Source organism: Chiloscyllium plagiosum, chromosome 34, assembly GCF_004010195.1.
Source record: "Chiloscyllium plagiosum isolate BGI_BamShark_2017 chromosome 34, ASM401019v2, whole genome shotgun sequence".
Classification (NCBI taxonomy): domain Eukaryota; kingdom Metazoa; phylum Chordata; class Chondrichthyes; order Orectolobiformes; family Hemiscylliidae; genus Chiloscyllium; species Chiloscyllium plagiosum.
Window position 1 is genome coordinate 19884099 of NC_057743.1, and position 22866 is coordinate 19906964.

Below are 22866 nucleotides of genomic sequence, written 5' to 3' on the forward strand. Positions count from 1 at the left end.
TGGGCTGAATGTCCTCCACGTGCTCAAGGCCTAGAGACTCAGACAAACACTGAAGGATGCCAATAAAGGCTTACCAGTATAGATGGGTTTTTGACTGTAGACTATATTAGACTATTGGCTTACTAATTGGGAAGTCCTAGCAACTAGCCACAAGGCTAGCTCTCCAGGTACAGCAACAGCACAAACACACAAACGTCGTACCTCAGTTAAAAAAGGTGCAGTCTGACCATTGAGTCATTTTAAGTTTCATTCAAACAACAGAACCCCTAGATGTCAAGAACACTTGTTCAGAGTTTTCCAATTGGCTATTCATTTTCAGCAGAATGGGAGGATCCAAGGAGGAGCATTATCATGTGGCAGCTACATCGACCCTCAAAATAAGATTGATAGTTGAACATCTGGAGCTTTGCAAGACTTAGTGCAAACACATCTATAATATGCTCTGCAAGATTTATTTACGATTTTGTTGCAGTGTAATCTCAAAACAGCAGTAGCAACTTGCACTGTACCAAACATACTATAAAAGCTAGTTAGAAAGGAAATCAAGAGACGCTCTAGACCAGTACACCAGCTTTTATTACAAAAAAAACTGTTGTTGGGCAAGGAACCTTCTCCACCAGGTCTACTCACCTTAGTCTGAATAAATAAATCATTTTCTAAATACAAAGCAAATTACAGACAATAAAAAAGGAGAAAGTTTTGCTGCCAGGACAGCAAATTAAATTGAGTTAAATAAATTAACAAAGTGTTGGAGGAAAGCACAGAATAAATACAGTTTAAATAAAACATTTTCCTTTTCTTAAAAAAAGAGCAAAAAAGTGTCTAATTTCGGAAGAGACTCACTATATATATTTTTTTTTTTCAAATGTCCTGATTTTATAGGAATCTAAGCTGTGCAAATTCACTCTTTAAAACTTTAAGAAAAACATGGATTTGAAAAATAAAGGATTTCCCCTCAATGCTATGTGCAAATCTACCACTTAAATGTGCATTCCCCCAAACCCAAAAAGGTAACAACCTTTATTGCTATTTTGTTTATAGATTACCGAAGTGCATTACAATTACACAGAAAAAGGGCGGGGGAATCTTTGAAATGGGAATGTTTGCAGGATGTGGAGATCAGACACATGGGAATTTGTTTATCTTTGGGATTTAGCAATGTGGCACATTGTTGGCAGCTTGTATCAGAAAACAGTCAAAAGTACGCTTTACTGCAGCTGCGGGTAGCTGAGAGGTAGTCTTTGAACTGGTGGATTGGCACATGACAGCCATTGTTTGGATGACCTGCCCCTCATTAAACAGATGGCGTTTTGCCCAATGGTCACCAGTACTAATGGGTTTGAAACAACCAGCCCATCATCCAGGGACCATGTCCAGTGCCTCATTGCACACACACAGACACACACAGACACACTACAGCCCAAAGCAAGGGAGTTTGGGTCTGCACCATTCCACGGGGAAATCATTCAATAGGACCAAATTTATCTACAGGTTCAAGCGACTGCAAATGCTGCTTGGGATTTAGCTGGTTCACTTTCACACTGGTTTCTCTAAACTGGCATTGTTTAAACTACATTTATACAAAATCATTTGATCTATATGCCATCTGTTCACTTCAGCCTGCTTTAATGCCACCCAACTGGTTCTTCAAACCCCTATAAATAGGAAACAGTTCAAAAAGCAAGTGCTTTTCCTGACAAGAGTCTTAACTTTTATAGAGGTGACTCTGAAGAGGATGTTAGGTAAGGAGGCACTTCCTCAAATGATCCTGTTACTGAGTACTCGAGTCTCTGTAACTATCAGAGAGAAGAAGCCAACAAACCAACCAATCAGGTACTGATTAAACTGCACAGTCAAAATGGATGCTGCTTAGATCCAAATAAAGCTGTTCATTCCCTCCACGGGTACACACTGCACCAGCTCAGCAATTCAATTAAAGCCACTTTGGCTGTAGGGTGTCTGGAATGTTCCCCCTCTTCCTAATACAATCGTGTTGGTCACTTGCCAGTTGGAATCCCAAGCACCAATGAGGGGAGTGGTGAGGTCCATGTGCTGATGCCTTTGTCTCTTCTTAATCTCTTGCAGATTTTTTTTCCCCCCTCTTTTAAAAAAAAAGGGAAAATAAAGTTTTTCTTCAGCACTGGATCCTTCCAGCACTCACGTGCAGGGTTGCTGTTCGATTCAAGTATTAAGAGATGTTTGGAAAAGGTCTTGTGGAGGGGGGGTGGATTTTAGCCCCCTAGGTGCAGTGTACAGGAACAGTTCATACAGTGTATACACCCATGCTGCTAGCCTGTTCCTGCAGTCCCAGAATGCTGTAAGCAATCCGCTTTTGGTGCCCTGGTAACCGGACTCCAATCTTCTTCACATCTCTGAATTAATTTTAAAAAAGAACAAAGTTAGCATATAGACCTTTATTTAAAAGAACAGCATTCATATAGCACTTTGCACAATGAAGTCCCAATGTAGTCACTGTCACATCACAAGAAAATGCAGCAGCCAATTTATACACAGATGGCTCATACAAACACCATTGTGATAATGGCCAGATGATCTACTTCAGTGATATTGATTAAGGAGACAAAACATTGGACAGGACACTAGTAATAACCCCTCTGTTCTTTCACTGATAATGGCATGGATTTTTTTCCAAACATCCATCTGAGCAGCCAATAGAGCTCGAGTTCCTCCAAAAGGCAGTACCATCAACAGTACAGCACTCCCTCATTACTGCACTGGAATGTCAGCCTTGAGCTTTGCATTCAAGTCCCGATGTGGGTCTTGAACTAAACCTTGTGACTCAGCAGCAAAAGGATACCAACTGAACCGTTTCTAACAGTGAGATACACCTAGTCTCCATCAGTACGTTGGCACTGAGTCATGTGGAATCACTTGGCAAATAAATTTTAGCTGCACAATGAGAATAGAATTTGGGTCTAATGTACAGATGCAAGAAATAACAAGCAGTGGAAATCTTCCCGAATCCAGTTATCATAGAACTACGTCCAAGAAATGAAGCTAACTCAGTGTTAGCATTGAAATACATCTGCAGTGATGCTTTCAAAAAGGAATTGGACAGCCCATTTTATAAATGACTTAATGTCAAATAGCAGATGAAGGGGATATCAAACACAAAAGTAGCAAGCCATTCAGTCGTTTGAGTTTGCTCCACCATTCAACAGGATCATGCCTGAACTGATGGCTCTGCACTCCCATCTATAAACTCAAGAGACGCACAGCTGAAAACCTAACTGCTTTTGCCTTAAAAAAACTCACCTTTTCAGAGATAGAGTTCGAAAGACACTCAACCCTGTAAGATTTCTCCTCACCCTGATTTTTATTTCTTAAGAACACAGACCCTCTAGTTCTATATTCTCACACAAATCATCCTGGCCACACCCACATTGTCAGGACCCCTCAGGATCCTATGTTTCAATCAAGTTGCTACTTATCCTTCCAAATCCCAGTGATACCAGACTAGCTTGTCTGACCTTTCCTCAAAGCAACCCAGCCATTAATCTAGTAAACCTATTCTGAACTGTTTCTTATATACTGACAGTCTTCTGCCAATAAAGGAGAACAATATTGTGCACAGATCTCCAGGTGTGATCTCACTGATGCCAACGATAAAAGTATTCACAAGCCAACATCTGCAGTCATTTCAAAACTGCAGACACCACTGAAGATTGCCCACATACACCATCTTTACTCAAGGATGGCCCAGTGCAACTTGGGAAAGAATAGACCATTTTCCATTCACTGGTTGCATTCTCCCAAATGAGGGAGGGGACAAACTAAATTGGCTCCCTTTGTTCTCCACCTCCCCTTGTCCTCATCTCCATGGAGACAGAACCTGACATTTCCTGTTTGGCGAGCAAACACTCCGATCGCAGGCCAAATGCATTTTGTAAGATGATCACAGCATGTTTCACTTGCTTGGTTTACAGTAATAATGCAAATTCCTCCATTGTTTGTTTCAAGTCTCTACAGAAAGATTCGGTTTTTTTTTCTGCTACACCCTGATATTTAGGTCCCAGAAACATGCCACCCATCTCCTGAGGTACCTTGACTCATTTAGCCAGCACCGAAGAACACAATCTGCCTAACTCGAGTGTAGTTCTCCACCTTGACCTCCACCTAGAGTAAAATGCCTTTTAAAAGATGCCAGTTGAGGGGCTGGCAGTTCTGTGGACTAGTGTAAACAGCAAAACCTGCATCTTTCTTGTCAGGCTTCCAGACCGAGGAGTTGACCTCGACTGAGGTGTTGCAGCCTGGCACATTCTAAGGCCCACCACTACCTGGCTGAGGGGTGCACTAAAGCTTGGGGCAGTGGGGAAAGGCCACTGTTTGATGGGGGCCCATTCAACTGTCGGAACCCTCTGGTGCTTCAAATGCTTGCAAGCATCGTCTTGCAGAAGAGAGAGATGCCTTTAGTTTGTCTGTTAGATAGGGTCAAACTCCAATGTTTGTTTCTCCATACACTGCTGTACAGAACTGAATTGCTTTAGGGACTATATATAAAGCTATTTTTATGAACAAAGTATATTTTTGAAATAAAAGATAAACAAAACCTGGTTTGTAAAACCATTTTGTCCTCACATCCTATTTTTCTTGCTTTATCTTCTTCTTTCCCCTTCCCCCTCACTTTTTAAATATTAAAGAAAAGCACCGATTGTGTGTGTGTGTTTTATTTCAGTCTGCTCCAACCACTTCCACGGGCCCATCACAGGTTTGTCTCGCTATTACAGTATGAAATAAAAGGCCAAGCTTTCTCACAATGCTCAGACTCGACAGTAAATTCCGTCACGTTTAGGGACCGGGATATGCTTTCACTGATATGACAAGCCTCTTGCTGCTGGCCTGTCATTCTAACAATGGGGTACAGCACCAGTTTTACTGCACAGCAAGCTGCAATGTTTATTATAGTCTGCAGGGCCAGATGGGTTTATTTATTTAGTCAAGTGATAACTCCATCTTAGACGGAGAGAAGTTAGATTAATTGTACATCCTGAAGTGCCTACATATCCATGAGAAAGAATCCAGGGAAGTAAACATTTTCTATGGTCTATCAGGGATGTGGGCGTTACTGATAAGGCACCAAATGTTGCCTACTCCTGAACTGAGGGGATGATTTCACAGTCACAATATTATCCCCATGGCTGCGGGTATGGAATCACATGTAAGCCAAGTCAGGTCAGTAGATTTTGGTCCTGGAAAGAACATTAGTGGACCGGATGGTTTTTTTAAAAAAAAAACAACAAATTGATGATAGTTGTTACCATGAGAACTGAGACTAGCTTGAGAATTCTATATTTTATTAACAGAATTTAAATTCCACCAGCAGCCAAGGTAGGATCTGAACCTATTCCCTGCTCCTCCGCCCCCCCAGAGCATTAATAACAGTAAGGTACTACAGAAGTTGGAAACCTGCAATAAATACAAAAGCAATGGAGAAACTCAGTGGGCCCAGTAGCAGTGGAGAAAGAAACAGTCCAACAGACCTCTGTCAAAATGCTGCACAGATGCTACCAGACCTTGAATTCCTCCAGTACTTTGGTTTCAACCTCTCCATGGGATTAAGCCAAGCCTCTGGAGTATTAACCCAGGTGATTTTACCACTGTGCCAACATCTCCCCCATTAAACACCCTTTTCACATTAATGGTTTCAAGTTGCAAACTGATGAAGGGTAGAGGAGAGAATTCCATGTGCATTTCTCCAGAGACGGAGCACTACAGGCACTGCAGTGATGGGTCCTCCACTCACTGGGAGTATCACTTCCCAGAAAGTGAGCGCCACTTTTGAGAAGTTGTAGAAAACCATAGGCAAAGCTGTTCAGGAATGTATGACAGACAGATAGATTCAGAGTTTTTGGGGACAGTCAGAACTGGTTTGGACGCACACAGAAAAACCATGGTGATAAATCAGCAACATCACAATGAATTAGAGCAGGAGCTATTAGCACCATCTATTGGGAGCAACACAGAGCAGTGCCTGTACTGTTGGCCCCACCAATGTACTTACTCTGTAGTTAGCTGAACAATATGCTCCATGGTGTTGTACCCAGCTGACATAAAATTCTCCAAGTACTGTCCCATCTTGATAGAGTCCAACCACTCATTGACATTACGGAAGATCATACCATCAGTGCCACTTGTGCTAGGCAGCCGGATGGATACTCTGCAGAGAGCCAGAAGATCAGCGATTAGAATTTATTCACAAGTTTGGGATGCACAATTTCTTTATGTGTGGGCTAACTTCAGCTACAGCAACACTGTAAATAATGTCTCAGAAGTGGCCGTCATGATTCCCGTTGTTAAACCGGCTCAGAGTTGTGCACAGAGCTATCTTCTTGGTCAGGCTGACACTTGGCATCACCAGGTGGCCTGTTTTCCTGTGGCTCCCCTTCACTGGTGATGAATTCCACTCCTTAAACCTCCCAAAAATAAAGTTATTTTGCAATACTTCCCTGATATTCAAATCAAAGGCAATTAACAAATAATTTTTGTATCTTCACTCAATTCAGTTCACAGATTTATTTTCGTCCAGGACTGAAGAACAGGTATCATTGCATCTCACACAGCGTTTGTCAACAATGTCCCTTTAACCTGCTGAAGCAGAAAGCTACGTGATTTCCTTTGGAATGTTTTAATTGACTCAGCAGGATTGACAGGTTTTACTGGAGTCTGGTTCATATCCAGTACCCAGTGGGTGACAGGGGATCCTTAAATCTTACTTAGGGCCTGTTAATCTCCGCAAAAGGTTAGCCTGACTCAGGATGGCCTCAAGCTTGGGAGTAACTGCAACCCACAGCAGTGAGGGGTTAAATATCAGAAAACAAAGACGACCAGTTCACTGCAGAGGCTAATAACGAGGCTGTTCAAGTTCATATGCACACTTTCAGCAAATGCTTAATTTCTGTCCCAAGCTAGACAGACAGGCCTGAGTTGCTGGGCCCTGATTAAATTGCCCACAGCCATTACTCAGACAGGAGTTTCTGTGGGCTTTCCATTGTTCATGCACCTGGATCACTGGAATGTGCGCTTCTGGGACTACAGAGCTATCAAGTACACCATTGGACCCTCGCCAGCACTGAGATTTCATTACCAAGAGCATATATGCAGGGCAACAAATCTAAACTAGCACCTAACAGAACCAGATTGGTCCCACAATGGCAAGTATACCAGTCAGGGGCACAGCTATATTAGTGATTGCCTGGCACCAGTGCGGCCAGCCGCAAGTAATTGTTCAAAACAACTCATCTATTCGCCATCCGAGTGTTTGTCTGTTTTACACATGTGGAGAGGTCACTCAATTCTTACACATTCATGTTCCTTTGGCAGTGCTAGAGAGTTAACCTTTTGGATATTTTGTGGGAAATGGTTAAAGAATAATGCTTTCTTGTAAGTGGAGTAAGATTTGGTCTCTTGTTCTTTATGGAACATGGCAGTAACTCAAGACATCACGCAAACAGACAACAAAACCTTCCCCCCCCACAACACTGCTCAGTTAGCAAGTGCAGACGTTTGATGAGGGATAACCCCTCTGTGTGCTCTCATAATCACAGCCCAATATTATACGACATTTGGGTAAACCAATCAGACATCACAGCAACACACATCCAACAGGATCAATCTGCAAGATATGTTAGGCAACTCTTGCATGATAATGAAGAAAGTCTTCAATTAATCAATTGTAGTGGTTTATCAAAAGTTGCTCCAAAACTTAATTGTGTTATCAAAGTTGGCATTAATGGAGCTGGTGTTGGTTTTTAGCTGCCAATGAAGTCAAGTCCATGGACCACTCATGTCCCTTCTAAAATTAACTAACAAGATTGGGGATCAAAGCGAAAATGTACTAAGATTCAGCAGCTGTCAGCTCTCCTGAACAGAGTCTGGGTCAAAGTCCCATCCCACAAGACGTACCGTGGATCAAAATCCGCAATGTTTTTCAGGGAGTCAGGGTTACGGATCAATTTGTCGAGAATGTTGACAATGTCACAGAATTTGGGTCGCTTGGCCCTCTCCTGTTGCCAGCACTGCATCATCAGCTGGTAGATGGCAGAGGGGCAGTCCATCGGAGCAGGCAAGCGGAATCCTTCATTTATCGATTTCATCACCTACAGCAGAGACAAACAAGAGAGGAAGCCAAAATTAACAACCCAGGACATGGGCAAGTGCTGTCTGCCTACAATCTCACAGACCACAGGGACACAACCAAGAGATCATCTATAAAGGAAGGCAACAAATTCAAAGATTTCTCAGCCTGACTGTTGAGTGCAAGGCTCCTAATTTAATGAGTGTAGTCTAGTGTCTCGGGAGTATCCACCTTTGGTGAGCGATAGGTTTCCTGGCATATGGAAACTGCCACACCTGATGCAGTAAAAGTACTTTCAGAGATTGGAGGTCAAGACCTCTAACCAGTGCTACAACAGAGGTGTACATAAACAAACATAGGAAATGGGAAAGCACAGGCAAGCTATTCAGCCCACTGAGCCGCTCCACCATTCAATGAGATTATAGCTGATCTTCTACCTCAAAAATATAATTTTCCTACACAATCTCCCATCCCTTAATATCTTTAACTAGAAATAATCAGTCTTTGACTGAGCCTCTACAGTCTGTAGGGAATGATTTCAAAAAGATGACCACCCATAATATTCATTCCTTGGCACGGAAATCCTCACTTTAATTAACATCAAGGGGCAATTCAGGCTGCAGAACATTCAGAACGTCTTTAATGTAAACAACAAAGTGCCGAGAAAGTGGAGCCAAACTTCCTCACAGGACTAGAGCCTTGTTCCTATTATAATTTCAAAGCTTAATTTTGTAGTGGTTTCTTCCTTCATAGATTACAAAACGGTTGTATGAAATTGGGCAAGTTTTGGAGCACCTCTTCTGCAAACATTACTATATTTGTGGACATTCATTCCCCTTGAATTGCCTGTTCTCCCAAGCTACGTGCCTGCCTCTCAGTGCTCTTCAAACCACTTCTTCTCTTCGGTTACTCCAATGTTGTCCTTTTTTCATATTTGCTGTATAATTCTGGGCTACATGGTCTCATTTCCAGCCACATTTGAACTTTCCGGTGCCCTGTATCTTTGATTTGTTGAATGTAAGACTAGAGTTTGACTGCTTAGGTAATTCTGCCACTTACCTCATGATTGGACATATCCCAGTAAGGCCGCTCACCGTAGGACAAGACTTCCCACATCACAATGCCAAAGCTCCATACGTCACTCGCAGAGGTAAACTTCCGATAAGCAATGGCCTCTGGAGCGGTCCAGCGGATGGGAATCTTCCCTCCCTGAAAGCAGCACATCAACAACTCAGGATCACAGAGTTTCCCCATTTGCAGTTAAGTCAATAGCACCAAGAAGTCAGATATCTCACAACAATCCCCATCTTAATATCGCTCACTTCAGCTTGCCACACGAGTTTCAGGTACAGATCGCAACATTTCAGGTACGTTGCCCTCAGCACTGGATTATTTTCAATCATGCAACTAGATTCTAGCTGCTCTGTGGCCATGCCATCTGCAGGCAGCAGCTCATCATGTTGACGGCCAATAAAAGCTTTTGGGTTAAAGTTCAAATTGTTGATACAAGATACCCCATAGAAAAAGTGGGCACAAGCAGATCCATTCTTGCAGTCAACAATTCCTGGTATTCTTACATACGACAAGCTACTGAATTCTTCAAGTTACCAAACTCATCAACATGATTGGCCAATGATATCTTGGATATTAACTGTCCACAAAACATAACATGCTTCTATTTCCGACATCTGGCACCATATTGATGCAACAATCATCTGCTTCCCCCCCCCAATCCCTTCCACCAATGAAATTCATTCCGATTATGAACAATTACTCACACTAGTGGTGTAGGTCCCCTCGGTGTCATCTTCCAAAACTCGGGAGAGCCCAAAGTCTGACACTTTGCAAACCAGCTGACTGTTCACCAGGATGTTACGGGCCGCAAGATCCCGGTGTACGTAATTCATGTCGGAAAGGTACTTCATGCCAGATGAAATTCCCCGCAGCATTCCGACCAGTTGGAGAGAAGAGAAGTCACCATCATTTCTCTGCAACCGAAGAAACGAATACTCATGAATTTCCACAAAACTGTAGATGAGTTTTTGAGTAAAAACCATTCAAAACCATTGCAAAATTAAAACAAGCTAATTAAACAGCTACAAGCCCCAATCATCAGTCCCTAAACCCAAAAATGATTTCAGAAAGAACTGAAGGGATTCCAACGCAAACATCAGAGACTGCACAGGAGAGTCAGCTCCTGCACTTTCCAATGTTTAGACACAAGGAAGGCTTGTTGTAATGAACTGCTTGCGTCTCAACGCCTAGAGCATTGGGAGTGGTGACGCCACTAATCAATCTGCAAGAGTTAAAGCTCCAATACACCGCCAACCTTTCACTCTTTAGGTAGACAATTCAATATGTTTGCTGAAACTGAGGAAATTGTTTTCAATTGCACATATGCACTATGGAGGAGTATGGGGTTGGAATGTATCAAAGTACCGAGACATGTAAAATGGAGGAGATATACACACACACACACACACACACACACTCTATCTGGTTGGCAAGGCTCCCTTCTTACACTTCAATCTCTTGCTGTGTGTTACAAGGGATGTGATTAAGGACATTGTTCTACATACAAAATCAGGGCAAACGCTGCAATGTATAAAAACTTCCATTCTGCAATTTAAAAATGCTTCAGTTTCTCATCCTAATAAGGATCCAACCAGGAATCCAAAAGGTAGATAGATTCTTACCCGGAGATAGGCATCCAGTGCTCCATTTTCCATATATTCTGTAACGATCATCAGGGGTTTGTCTGTAAGGAGAAACAAAGTGTTAAAGACAAGAATATTGTCATACGACTGATTCATTTGGTCACTCCCAAAGACATTGGTAAGGAGTTTATTGATTGACATGTTCAAGAGGATGCATGGTTTATTAACCAAGTTACTCACATTTGGTCACAACCCCCTCCAGGTGAATGATGTTGTGGTGACTGAACTGTCCCATGATGCTTGCTTCACTCAGGAAATCAATCCTTTGGCTCTCTGTGTAGCCAGCTTTCAGGGTTTTAATAGCAACACTAATTTCCTTCCGTCCCTTCTTCAAAATCCCTTTGTAGACCTCTCCAAATTCACCTGTTCCGGGACAAAGAGAATTTGTCAAGATGTACATTTGTGCTATAATAGGCAGAAACACCATGGTTCAATATTGCACAGTCCTGATTTTAGTACTATTACTGCTCCCAGCACTCAAAAACATGTTTAGATTTTCAGTTTTTGTATTTAATAATAGTTCACTGCCATTATAAAGCGTTACCTACCAGCTCCAATCACTTTCTGCTTGGTAATCGCAGATGGATGAATCTCATCGGCAAATTTTAGGACAGCCTGGTTTGGGTCCTCATATGTATGTGGATCAACATAGGTCTTCAGAGGTTTCAGCTGGTCTGGAGGCACAGCAAAAAAAAAGTTATTTCAATGTGCAATCCATATCTGTGGAAACAACAGGACTTATACACTTAATGGTAAAGTCCTAGGGAGTGTTGCTGAACAAAGAGACCTTGGAGAGCAGGTTCATAGCTCCTTGAAAGTGGAGTCGCAGTGGAGATAGGATAGTGAAGGTGGCGATTGGTATGCTTTCTTTTATTGGTCAGAATATTGAGTACTGGAGTTGGGAGGTCATGTTGCAGCTGTACAAGACATTGGTTAGGCCACTGTTGGAATACTGTGTGCAATTCTGGTCTCCCTCCTATCAGAAGGATGTTGTGAAACTTGAAAGGGTTCAGAAAAGATTTACAGAGATGTTGCCAGGGTTGGAGGACTTGAGCTATAGGGAGAGGCTGAACAGGCTGGGGCTGTTTTCCCTGGAGCGTCGGAGGCTGAGGGGTGACCTTCTAGAAGTTTACAAAATTATGAGGGGCATGGATAGGGTAAATAGACAAAGTATTTTCCCTGGGATGGGAGAGTCCAGAATGAGATGCCAGAAGTTGTGGTGGAGGCTAGTACAATTGCAACATTTAAGAGGCATTGGGATGGGTATATGAATAGGAAGGGTTTGGAGGGATAAGGGCCAGGTGCTGGCAGGTGGGACTAGATTGGGTTGGAATATCTGGTCGGCATGGACGGGTTGGACCAAAGGGTCTGTTTCCTTGCTGTACATCTGACTCTATAACAGGCAAAACTAACAAACATTAGCAGTTGCCAATGTGATTAACCACGTGGACCAAGACAGTGCAGAGGCCCGCTGATACCCAAATAAAACCTCTGGGCCTAGCAGGGTGGGGCACAGTTACCGAAACAGTGCCAAGTGGCCTATTGAAGGGTGGGTCCTGTAAGTAGTTGCCATGTAAGCTCGTGGCAGAGGCTGAGTGGGAGCCCTAACTAGTAAGGCCTTGAAGTGGCTTTTTTCAATATTTAAGTCAGTATTACAGACAGTTTGCAAATAGGACGCCAGGGAACTGTGAAATTGGGGTAATTAAAAATAGCATCTCCTGGTTTCCATTCTGATTGTGTTTTCTGGAGGCAGGCTCCTTATCCAAGTGAGACTTACCAGGGAGTTTGGTGAAATAAATATCCTCAGGTCCCTGACGTGCCCGGGAACTTGGTTTCCTAGGAAACAAATTCCAAAAAATAAATTATATCCTAGTTCAGGAGCGTACATGCTAATTTTGACCGTTTAATACCAATTAAGTAGCCTCATTTTATATTGTTGCAAGAAATGAATAGAAGTGTCTCAATTTTACCCACGTTCAGCTTCTAACAAGGTTTATACATGAATGCTATCATATTTTCTGAAAAAATTTCACCACCTTTCCTTTTTTGTTAAGATGGAGGAAAAGTGACCCCATCCAAACTAATTAAGTGATCGTGCTTTGACCAATCCATTTGTTCTGTCCTACCTCAGACAGACCCTCACTGATTTTCAAAACAGGAGTACTATTCACACTAATGAAAGTGGACCACACTATGGACTGGTTGCATGTCTGAACAAGTATCCAATTATTACCCACAAAGTTACAGCTTGTATGCAAACACAAGTACTGAAGTAGTTATTTTGATTGCGACAAGTTGAAAACTCACCTCCGCTTAATATAGATAAAAATGCACAGCATCAGTAGCAACACCACTCCTCCAACCACCAAGCCCACTACAAGTGTCAAATTCGAACCTGCAGAGAGAAAGGGAATAATTGTCTCAACCTGGATTCCATCCAATCTGTTACCCTCCACAAGTTCCCATTTCATTGCACATTTACACCACAAAAATTCCCTCCTTGCCCAACATCATTTATTTTTATTTCAGATGACATTCCAACATACTTTGAAACCCACTGAACCAGAAAGTGAATGTTGGGCTGTAGTGCCAGCCCGAAATCATCAGGAGTGCAAAGTTATGAGTGCAACTTGCCCTCCGTACCTGGACAGCTAGACCGTTTCTTACTCATGTACTCTTAAACCCCTTGTAAGGTAGCTTTGCTACAAACACACAAGCGTTTGGTAAAGGCCATGCTTGCAATATGGTCTTCATTTTATCCTCTATCTTGCCTTGGAGCATGGGTTCACTAGATTGTTTCCTGGGATATGACAGCTGTGCTGTGAGGAGATAAATAGGACTCTATATTCTGTGAATTTTAGAAAGAATGAGGCGCGTTCTAATTGAAACATGAAGTGGCTTGATAAGGTAAGCACTGAGAAATGGTTTAAGCATCCCTGGGACATTTAGAACAGCAGCAGAGTCTCAGGCTAAGGGGACAATCACTTGGGACTGAGCAGAGAAGCTTCTTCCAAAGGGTTGTGAATCTCTCAAATTCTCTACCCAAATATCTGAGGAATTCTCTACGTGGAGTGGTGATTCATCATTCACATATTGCAGACCAAGAGAGAGAGATTTGGGGTTGCTTGGGGATATGGGGAGTGGTGTTGAGATAGAAAGTCAACCATGGAGCTGGCTAGATGGACTGAACAGTCTATTTCCACACTCATTTCTTATATGTTCAAGCACAAGCAACTTACAAAGCACTAAATGCAGAATGGATTCAAAGACATCACAGAGCAAGCCAGGGCTGCCCAGGAGCCTTTGGACCTTTGCAATCCTTGGACCACATTGTAAGGAGCCAAGTGGTTTTAAAAGCAAGTCAGTCACAAAAATGGGGAAAAATCAAATCAAACCAATTGATCAAACTTGGATCTAAAACAGCGCAGGAATATTGGCAATACACTAATTCTTTCCGGATGGTAGTGGGAACTAATAAATTAGCTTCTAACAGTGTCTACAGAATCTGGGAATCCAATAACAATACATCACCTTTATCTGGAAGAGTCTGGAACTCATGGGTTTCACTGTAAAACCCAGTGCCACTGGGCATCAGCGCCTGCACACGAAAAACATACACCGTTCCGGGTTGCAAGTTTGTAACCTTCACAAAGTTGTTGTCAGACCGCAGCACTGTGTAGCTCTGTTGATCCACCTACAGGGAGACATTGGAAGAAAAGGCAGATAAAGCAGCCGCTCCCATTATGTAGACAAGTAAATTGACCTCAGCCTCTATGGGGTCAGGCTAGGGTGAGGGCGTTGCTCGCAACAGAATATAAAGTGAAAAGAATTAAATCTCTCCTTTGTGATTTCTCTTGTTCTGTAAAACAGTGCTGATTAAGAGGCAGTAATGATCTCTTTAGAACAGTGAATGGGCCATAAACACAAGGAGAACACAGTAATGAGATGCCCTGAGAACTATGAAAACCTTTCTCTGCACCAAGTGTTCAGCACAAAGAATACATGCATGCTAAACAAGAGAATTACATCGCTTTTGTAATTCACAAAAAAGGGACTGCGCCCTAAGCCACAAAGCAAAGCAATTTCAATTCACTGTAACATCACATTCACAAGCTTAGGATGTGCAGTGGACAGAAATTTATTTCCCTGATCAATATTTTTCATCCTATTCAAGAGGACGCACTCGCAAGTGGAATCCACGTGGGCTTGTGTTCACTGAAATCAGCCTCCTTCCTGTGTGAACCTAAATTGTGAAGTGCTGGGCTATTTGACTGTCACTGTACATCACAACAGATCCACGCTCCAGTAAAAAGAACAAAAAAGGGTTGGAATATTGTTGCTTCTATCCATTCCCTTTAGCCCAGGAATACTCAAACCAAATTAACATCCTCTACGACAACTCTTTTGGATGTCAATTTATTCAGCAGAGATTGAGTGTGAAACTCTTTTAAGGTGATTTTAGAAAGGAGCTAGGGGTGCTGGTACAATTCACGCAATGTTTGAGTGTCTCTGGTGCAAGATAAAAGAACAGCAACAGGATGCTTATTACCAAAGTACAAGTTTTAGGGTGAGAATTTTGCCTAACAAATTCACATCGTCAAAGACATGGAACTTGTGCTGCAGTTTCACTAATTCCTATTGACAACCTGTCAGTTTCCACTTAACACCTCAAGGGAATTAAATGGGTGTTTCTTGCTCATCTCAACGAGGGATTAGTCTGACTATATGTAACAGTATCGGTGTTTCAGGATGTTACACTTATTACACTCTACACAGCCTTACAGCTGCTTTGAGTCCAACCCCTCTCTCGCTTGTACATTCTCCTAATTAAATCGCAGACCGATCACCTCCGGTTTCAGCAGATCTACTGGGTGTGAAATTCCTCTGGTCAGCTGAATATTTGATATGAATGAAAACTGTCACCATGTTAAAACCTGAACCAAGCTAGCAAGAGATCCACACCTAATCTGCAAGGTTTAGATTTCCCCAACATAATCCTTCCCCACAGGGATTCGAACCCAGAGTTTAGCTGCAGGTTCAGCATCTGTTTTAAGTTTACTGGAAGGAGCTACACAGGGTAGTTCCATTCATGCCATTGTCCTGGATGCTCCAGACCAATACTATCCATCAGCTCACTGCCCACCAGCTGCATGAGTCTTTGATCAGGAGGGGAAGCAGCTAACTGTCCCTTCGACTCCTTCGCTCTTTTAAGATAAATTCACCTCACAGCTTGCTTCTGAATTTCACATGTGCCCTTCTGCTGTTTACTTAGCAGTTTCGAGTCAAAAAAAGAGAGCGTTTGATCATTTCCACACCGCAAACCTGCGCTGGGAATTTGTTGCCATCAAAAGAAGTTTTTAAAACAAAAAAACACACAACATGCTTCCTTGGGGACTCTGTGGAGAACCTCCACGTGGCGACATAAACTTGGATCAGACATCACTTGATTTCCCAAAGCTGAAGCACCATGATGCTGAATCTGTAGAACACAGCCCATGAATCTGTCAACTAAGGCATTGTGGAGGACAGTGAGTGGGGAACACTGGCTGGATCAAGTCAGCACCGGAGTATCATGTGAAACAGAGTACCATAACATTTTCCAAAACACCTGGACCACACACACCGAAGCCATACTGAAGATGGCACATTCTCAATGCAACACCACAGCAACAAACAAATGGCACGTTGCACTAGGGCCATACTGAAGACAACGTGGTATTGAAGGAAAACTAGTATCAGGATCAATAGCAGGTTCAATTGCCCATTTGAAAGGTGCTATCAATGACAACCACCCCTCAAACATCATCAGATCAACACCATACACAGCTAAAAGGAAGTCATAGCAACTCTGACATACCAGGGAGGCAGCTGTGAATCAAACCCCAGCCAATGGGCTATTGGAGCTTCAACAAGGAGGGAACAGGTTTATGTAGGGAGTCACTGCACCAACTGGAGTGGGCTAAGTTCTACAATAAGACTCTCACCTTTTTGCTGTACATGAGCTCATAGCCAGAAATGCTTCTCAGTTGCCGCCTAGGAACGCTCCAGGACAGGGTAAGGCTGGTCTTCTCTTGATCCTCCATAGCGATCGAGGTGATTTTAGGAGGCTCTGTAGGAGTGAGAACAGGCCATGAATACTGTGCAAGCATCTCAGTTACCTGTCCTTGAACATACCGTCACTTGAAGAGTGATCCCCTGGTTCAGTTTAAGCAATGGCAACCCAGTAGCTGAGAGAAATTTAGGAAAGGTCTTTTGCAATGCTGGACATGTCCTTTTTTGAAAAATATTCTAGTGTGGGATGTCGGTATTGACAAGGCAAGCATTTGTTGCCTTGAACAAAGCAGCTTGCTAGGCTATTGCAGAGGGCCACATTGTTGTGGGTTTGATGCAATGTGTAGGCCAGATGAGAAGAGGATAGATTTCTTCCTCTAAAAGGACCTTTATGAATCAGAGGGACATTTACACAATTATAGTGATGGCGACCACAAAAAATGAGACCAGCATTCAATGCCAAAAACTTTATTAGTTGCATTCCACCAGCTATTGTTTGGAAGCCATGTCCCCGGAGCATTACCCTGGGCCGTCAGATTACTAATCCAGTGGCATTGCCGCTCCTCTCACATACTGAGAAAGACCTGACTGGATGTGCAGAGGATTTCTAACAAATAAATAGCTTGCTCCCAGTTTGGACAGGCCAGGACAGAAGCTGTTTCTAGAGCTAGCCAGTCCAAACCAGTTAGAAGCTTGGCACTAACCATGCAAACTCCAGCATATACAAGTAGCCACAGTCTTCGTGGACCATTGTGGGGCTCTCACATAACAGAGACAACTGGTGGTGGATTAACTAGAGGGTTACCACACCTCAGGAGAGATTGAGAAGGACAGTCTTTCAAGGAAATCTCAGCTGGTGCAGAAATTGAACCCACAGCATTGGCATCATCTGCATTGCAAACCAGCCAACTGAGCTAAACCATCCCCCAGCCAACGCATCAATCAATTACCCGTCTCGTTGATGAGGGCCACAGTGCTGGCAATACTGCGTGAGGCGCTCTGGTCAGACACCCCATTCCTTGCTTCGACCCTGAAGGTGTAGTTGGTGTGTGGCTCCAGCTCCATCACACTCACTGTGGTCTGCACAAATGGAGACCGGTGGGTAAAGTGAACAGCAGACTCGCAGGGTTTGCAGCTTCCCGTGTCCCAGGCACAACGTTCACATACCACGGTGTAAGTGACATCACTACGGCCCCCGGTGTCACTGGGCGGCATCCATTTCAACACAACCATGGAACCCATGGCCGTAGCTGTCAGAGCCTCTGGTGCAGACGGTGGTTCTGAGGGTTTAATATAAAGAGAGACAAAAACAATAAAAATCAGCTTGCTGCTGAGGAGTGTTAATGGCCATCATCGCTCACGCTAATAATCCCTGGAGTGGGCTTTGGGCCCAGGTAGCACCAAAGACCAACGATACAGGATTCATACTTCACAGTGTAATACCTTCTGATGTTGAGTAGGAGATTGTACTTACGAGAACATGCAGAGGTGGCTGGGTCACTGGGTGCTCGATAGAAACCGTCCTTGCAGGGGCACGACGTGGAACCAGTTTCGGAGGGCTGGGTGTTGGCAGGACATGCCAAACAGGGATCGTTGGTGGCCTCCGATTTGAAGAAGCCCTCCTTACACTCTGAAAGGCAAATCCCAGATTGAGTACTGAATCAGTGGGATCAGGAACAGCGCATCAAGTTCCCACATGGTCATGGTTCAAGTCACAGATTGGCAGCCATATCAGTACTACACAGCTTTTCACTCAAACCCCTCCCTGGAAGCTCCCACGACGGCCTTTTCTTTACACTTCAATATAGGCAGCCAAGAATTGGTGGGATCATTGTAATGAAGTCTGGTGTTGTTTAATTTCAGCAAATCCAAGGAAGGTGCTTTTTATATTCTGGGGTCCTCACTACATCATGCGGCACGACAACTACTCCCACTGAAATGGTATTGAAGGATTATCTGAAGAGGAGACTTCTTTATTGAAGAGAAGGTGGGGGTGAGGAGCAGAGTCAGAGTCATTTTTGCACGTGGTCAGCATGGACAAAAATGGACGAATGACCTCCACAATGCACTAACCTTTCTACATGGCAATAAGTATGGGTTTTCACATTGGATTTACACATTGGCAGGGAAATCCAACAAGTGAACGGTGCAGAAATTCAGAAATCTGCCATTCTAATATCCATCTCTCAGCCACACTAACCAGACAGACAGTCACAGGCAGTGCACAAAATAGACGGTTACTTCTCAATGGAAAGTTCAAGACATCTCTTCACTTAAGTGCTCATGAGCAGCTAGGGAGGATTTTCATTTACTTGTGTAAACAGCATGTCAGAACTGCCAAGCCTGTCACTCTAATGAAGGGTGTCAGCAGGTATCTATTATACTGCCCTGAAGCACAGTCCAGAGGTGGTTCCCCTCACTTTGGGGGAATTCCTGGTATTTTCCTGCATTCCAACTCGACAAGCAGTCGACAGCTGAGGGGACAACTGCTCAGAGAAAACAGCTACCTCCTGTTGGTCGCACAGAATGGGTTCAGACCTCGAGCCTAAGTTTAACGAGAGGCAGAATAACAGTTCCTCTGTGTACACAGCCCAGCACAGCTGACCTCGTGGGCAAGTGTGTGTGCGCACGCCAAGCATTTCCATTCACTCTGAGAACATTTCCAAAACAGACAAAAGGCTGAAGAATTTGAGGGGGCAGGGAAGGAAACTGGTTCTTCACACGATCCCAGGTGCACTCACTCCAAATGGTTTGCTCCCTGCATCTCTCCAGCAACCAAGTGACTTATCAATTAGTGCTCAGAGCACAGAGAGCACAGTTAACAGAAAACATAGTCCACTTTCGCAGTCATGCATCTGTCTGCTTTAGGGATGCGTGATATAACTCCCAGATGTCCCATTGAGTGATCATCAGGAAACTACAATTTGACGGCTCATGTAACTACCTCTGTCTGAAAACTTAACAGAAGTGTTAATACAAAACAGAAGCTTATCATTGCAAATGTACAGAGTGTTCACACCCTAACAGCGAACATCACAAAACACGCTCCACCCCACTCAATTTGGTGGTCGACCTGAATCAAAGTAACAAAATGAATGGGTGACAATAAGAACTTCATTTATAAACTTTTCCCTAATTTTGGGCATACTAAAGCATTTCTTATTTCCCCAAACCATCCACCAATTAAGTGCATTTGAAGTGGCATCAGGCAAGAAGCAGAACAGCTGATGTATGCACAGCAAGATCCCGCAAACACCAGTAAGATATGGCCAGAACGTTGGCCCTTGTCATGATGGCGAGAGGGATGCAAATCAAGGAGCTCTCCCTTGCCCTGTCAAAGTGGTTTTGTGCAATCTTTGATCTCCACTCACGCTGAAGATGATCTCATTCAAAAGACAGAACCGCCAGAATTGCAATGCTTGGCTCAGTCACTCATTGAAGAATCCGTCCAGATTCTGCATTCCAGTTCCTGGGTCAGGGCCTTAACCTATAACCTTCCAACTCAGAGGTTACCACTAAACCAAGGCTCCCACTTTGATAATAGAATGAAGCACAGCTCTTTGTAAAGCCAGTTACTTGAAACGACCGGCCTCCAAACCATAAGCACATCCCATTGTCCATACACGCCTGTATTTCCCAGACAAGTAGCTTTCAGTAACTGTGGTAACAAATGCAGCAAGAATAGCCCCTCTCTCAAACTGTGCCCACTGTCTTTGGGTTGGCCAGTTCATTAATCAGAGTCAAAAGGAAATCCAAGTCCTTTTGACAGCAACTCTCTCATTATTTATATTCCAACAGACAGTCACTGACAAAAGTCATGTCGACATGGACATTCTGCTTAATAATGTCGTCAAACAGCTGCCAAAATAGCAAGGGACCTCAGATGACACAAGCTATCTTACCATGGAGACCCAGAGACAGGAATAGTAAGGCTGCTTTGTTGGACCCAGCAGCTCATTGAGAGCTGGGGTTGAAGTTAATAGGAGTCTCTATCTGGGCAAGCCAGATGGTAATGCACACTCAGGTGTAGTGCTGACATGCTGAGCTTAGTCAGCATGCCATTCCCTCTGCTTGCTGTTAACACAAAACAAAGTCAGGTCCCTGACAGTTTCTGTCTTAATAATGGTTGCTGTCATGAGATTATGCTGATCCTGTATCAGTGCAATTCCCATTGCCTGGTACAGCCCAAGCACATGTTCTTTCATGAACAGAAAGATTTCAATCACATTAGGGTCATGATAGCACCAATGGCCCACAAAATAAGCTTTAACATTTATCACATAACACAAGCATGATCTCAAGAGCTGGATCAGTCTCCCAAACTGATGAGATCCTGAGAATGTGATGTGGCATATCGTCTGTGCTCCAGTGCTAGCAGAGCTCATACGTGGAGAATGACCACTGATATATTCTAGTTGCTATGGAGCTGTAACTCGTTAGTGCCCCAAGCAAAATTAAAGAAACAAAATGGAGGAGTGTGAAGAGGGGATGACAGGGTCCCTGTCACAGGAGTGTTTGATGGGGACAGTGTTGAGCGAGCTTTATTTTCAGTTTAGGAGTGCAGGGCTGTATCTACTAGGTCAATGCCCTCCCTATTGCCACCCAAATCTGTTGGTGTTCAGATACTGTGGTGGTCTTCTTTGTCAATTAGGATCCATAGAAAAGGATGGGGGAGGGCACAGATTTGCAAATTTTAAACAGATGTCAGGCAAGAATCAATGGGTTGCCTCTTTCATTTGAAAAGGATGAGCAAATCAAGGCCTGTAAAATTAGGAAAGGCTTTGATGGGGAGGGGGGTTACACAGAGGATCTCTCCTCGCAGGGAAGACTACAACCAGAGGCCATCAATACAAGACAATCACCAAGCAGCCCAATGGGATATGCTGAAGAAAGCTCTTCACCCAGAGAGTGGTGAGAACATGGAACTTGCTCCCATTGGAATGAGTTGTAAAGATATATTTAAGAAGCTAGAAAAGCATGAGGGAGAAGGGACTAGATGGCTACAATAATGATTTAGATGAGGAAACATAGAAGGATACTCCAGTGGATCATAAATAACCCAACATGAACTGGTTGGGCTGAATGGCCTGCTTCTATAGCACACATTTGATGGATCTTGCTGAACATGGAGACTGTAGTAACTGTGCTTTCTGGTATTGGCAGGGTAGACTGCTGCCTAACCAGCAGGATATACACATGTCAACAGTTCAAAAGGACTCAGATTTCCCAAGGAGGGCAGAAATTGTCTTTCTAATCTCTTGCGGAGAGGAAGAATCTAAAAATATCTCCGCTTGTTTATTCTAGCTGAGATTCCAGCTTGAAGCAGATATTTGACTGAACTTGGTACAATAGCAGCTTCACATTGCTGCTGAACTTGCCTGCTTAAAGGCATCTTCTCAATAAGAAGATCTCCAAAGTGGAATTAAACTGAAAATAATTGTGTTTACACCACATAGGAGGCACACTGGGTCAAACATTCCTTGGAGCTTCCGATCATGATCTGGACACGAACATGGCATTTTGTCAGAGATCCTCTTAGACCTTCGAAAGATGATAGCCCCAGGCCATCCCTTATAACGCAGAGGAGGATGGTCTTTACACCTGGACCATCACCTTGCAGTTCAGAATGGATACTCTCACTGAAGAGAGTACTTTATTGTCAGATGTGAAGGGTAATTTGGAGACCCCAAAGGGGGTTGCCTGAACTGTGTAAAGCTGAGCAACAGCGGGAGGCAATCTCTTAATGCTATCAGCAAAATGAGACAAAAAAGGATAGTGAGGGTGGGGTGTAAGTCATAACCCGGTCTGGCCTACATGTGACTCCAGATCCCGAGAGAGCTGCTCGACCTTTAACCGCCCTCACAAAGGGTCTTAAGGGCCAAGCACGTCAAGGGCAATGAGGAATGGACAACAAATGCCAGAGGTGCCCACAGCCCATGTAAGATTTGAAAATAAGAGAATACAGCCCATTTACAGAATGAAATATTTATAGAAGCCTTCAAC

General features: G+C 43.5%; 1 protein-coding gene across 2 annotated transcripts in view; it reads right to left on the reverse strand.

Annotated features, from left to right (window-relative positions):
- Positions 1 to 558: 558 nt before the first annotated feature.
- The window catches only part of epha2b (eph receptor A2 b), a 45455-nt gene continuing 23147 nt past the window's right edge, over positions 559 to 22866 (reverse strand). For both annotated transcript variants that reach the window (XM_043675734.1, XM_043675733.1), the window contains exons 4-17: positions 18338 to 18493; positions 17814 to 18143; positions 16797 to 16921; positions 14344 to 14506; positions 13120 to 13207; positions 12590 to 12648; positions 11361 to 11486; positions 10993 to 11175; positions 10792 to 10853; positions 9874 to 10083; positions 9155 to 9304; positions 7924 to 8117; positions 6023 to 6178; positions 559 to 2372 (exon numbers count right to left, since the gene is read on the reverse strand). In XM_043675734.1, coding sequence (XP_043531669.1) covers positions 2264 to 2372; positions 6023 to 6178; positions 7924 to 8117; positions 9155 to 9304; positions 9874 to 10083; positions 10792 to 10853; positions 10993 to 11175; positions 11361 to 11486; positions 12590 to 12648; positions 13120 to 13207; positions 14344 to 14506; positions 16797 to 16921; positions 17814 to 18143; positions 18338 to 18493 — 2111 coding nt within the window. In that variant the 3' untranslated portion in view covers positions 559 to 2263. The remainder of the gene's footprint in view (positions 2373 to 6022; positions 6179 to 7923; positions 8118 to 9154; positions 9305 to 9873; positions 10084 to 10791; positions 10854 to 10992; positions 11176 to 11360; positions 11487 to 12589; positions 12649 to 13119; positions 13208 to 14343; positions 14507 to 16796; positions 16922 to 17813; positions 18144 to 18337; positions 18494 to 22866) is intronic.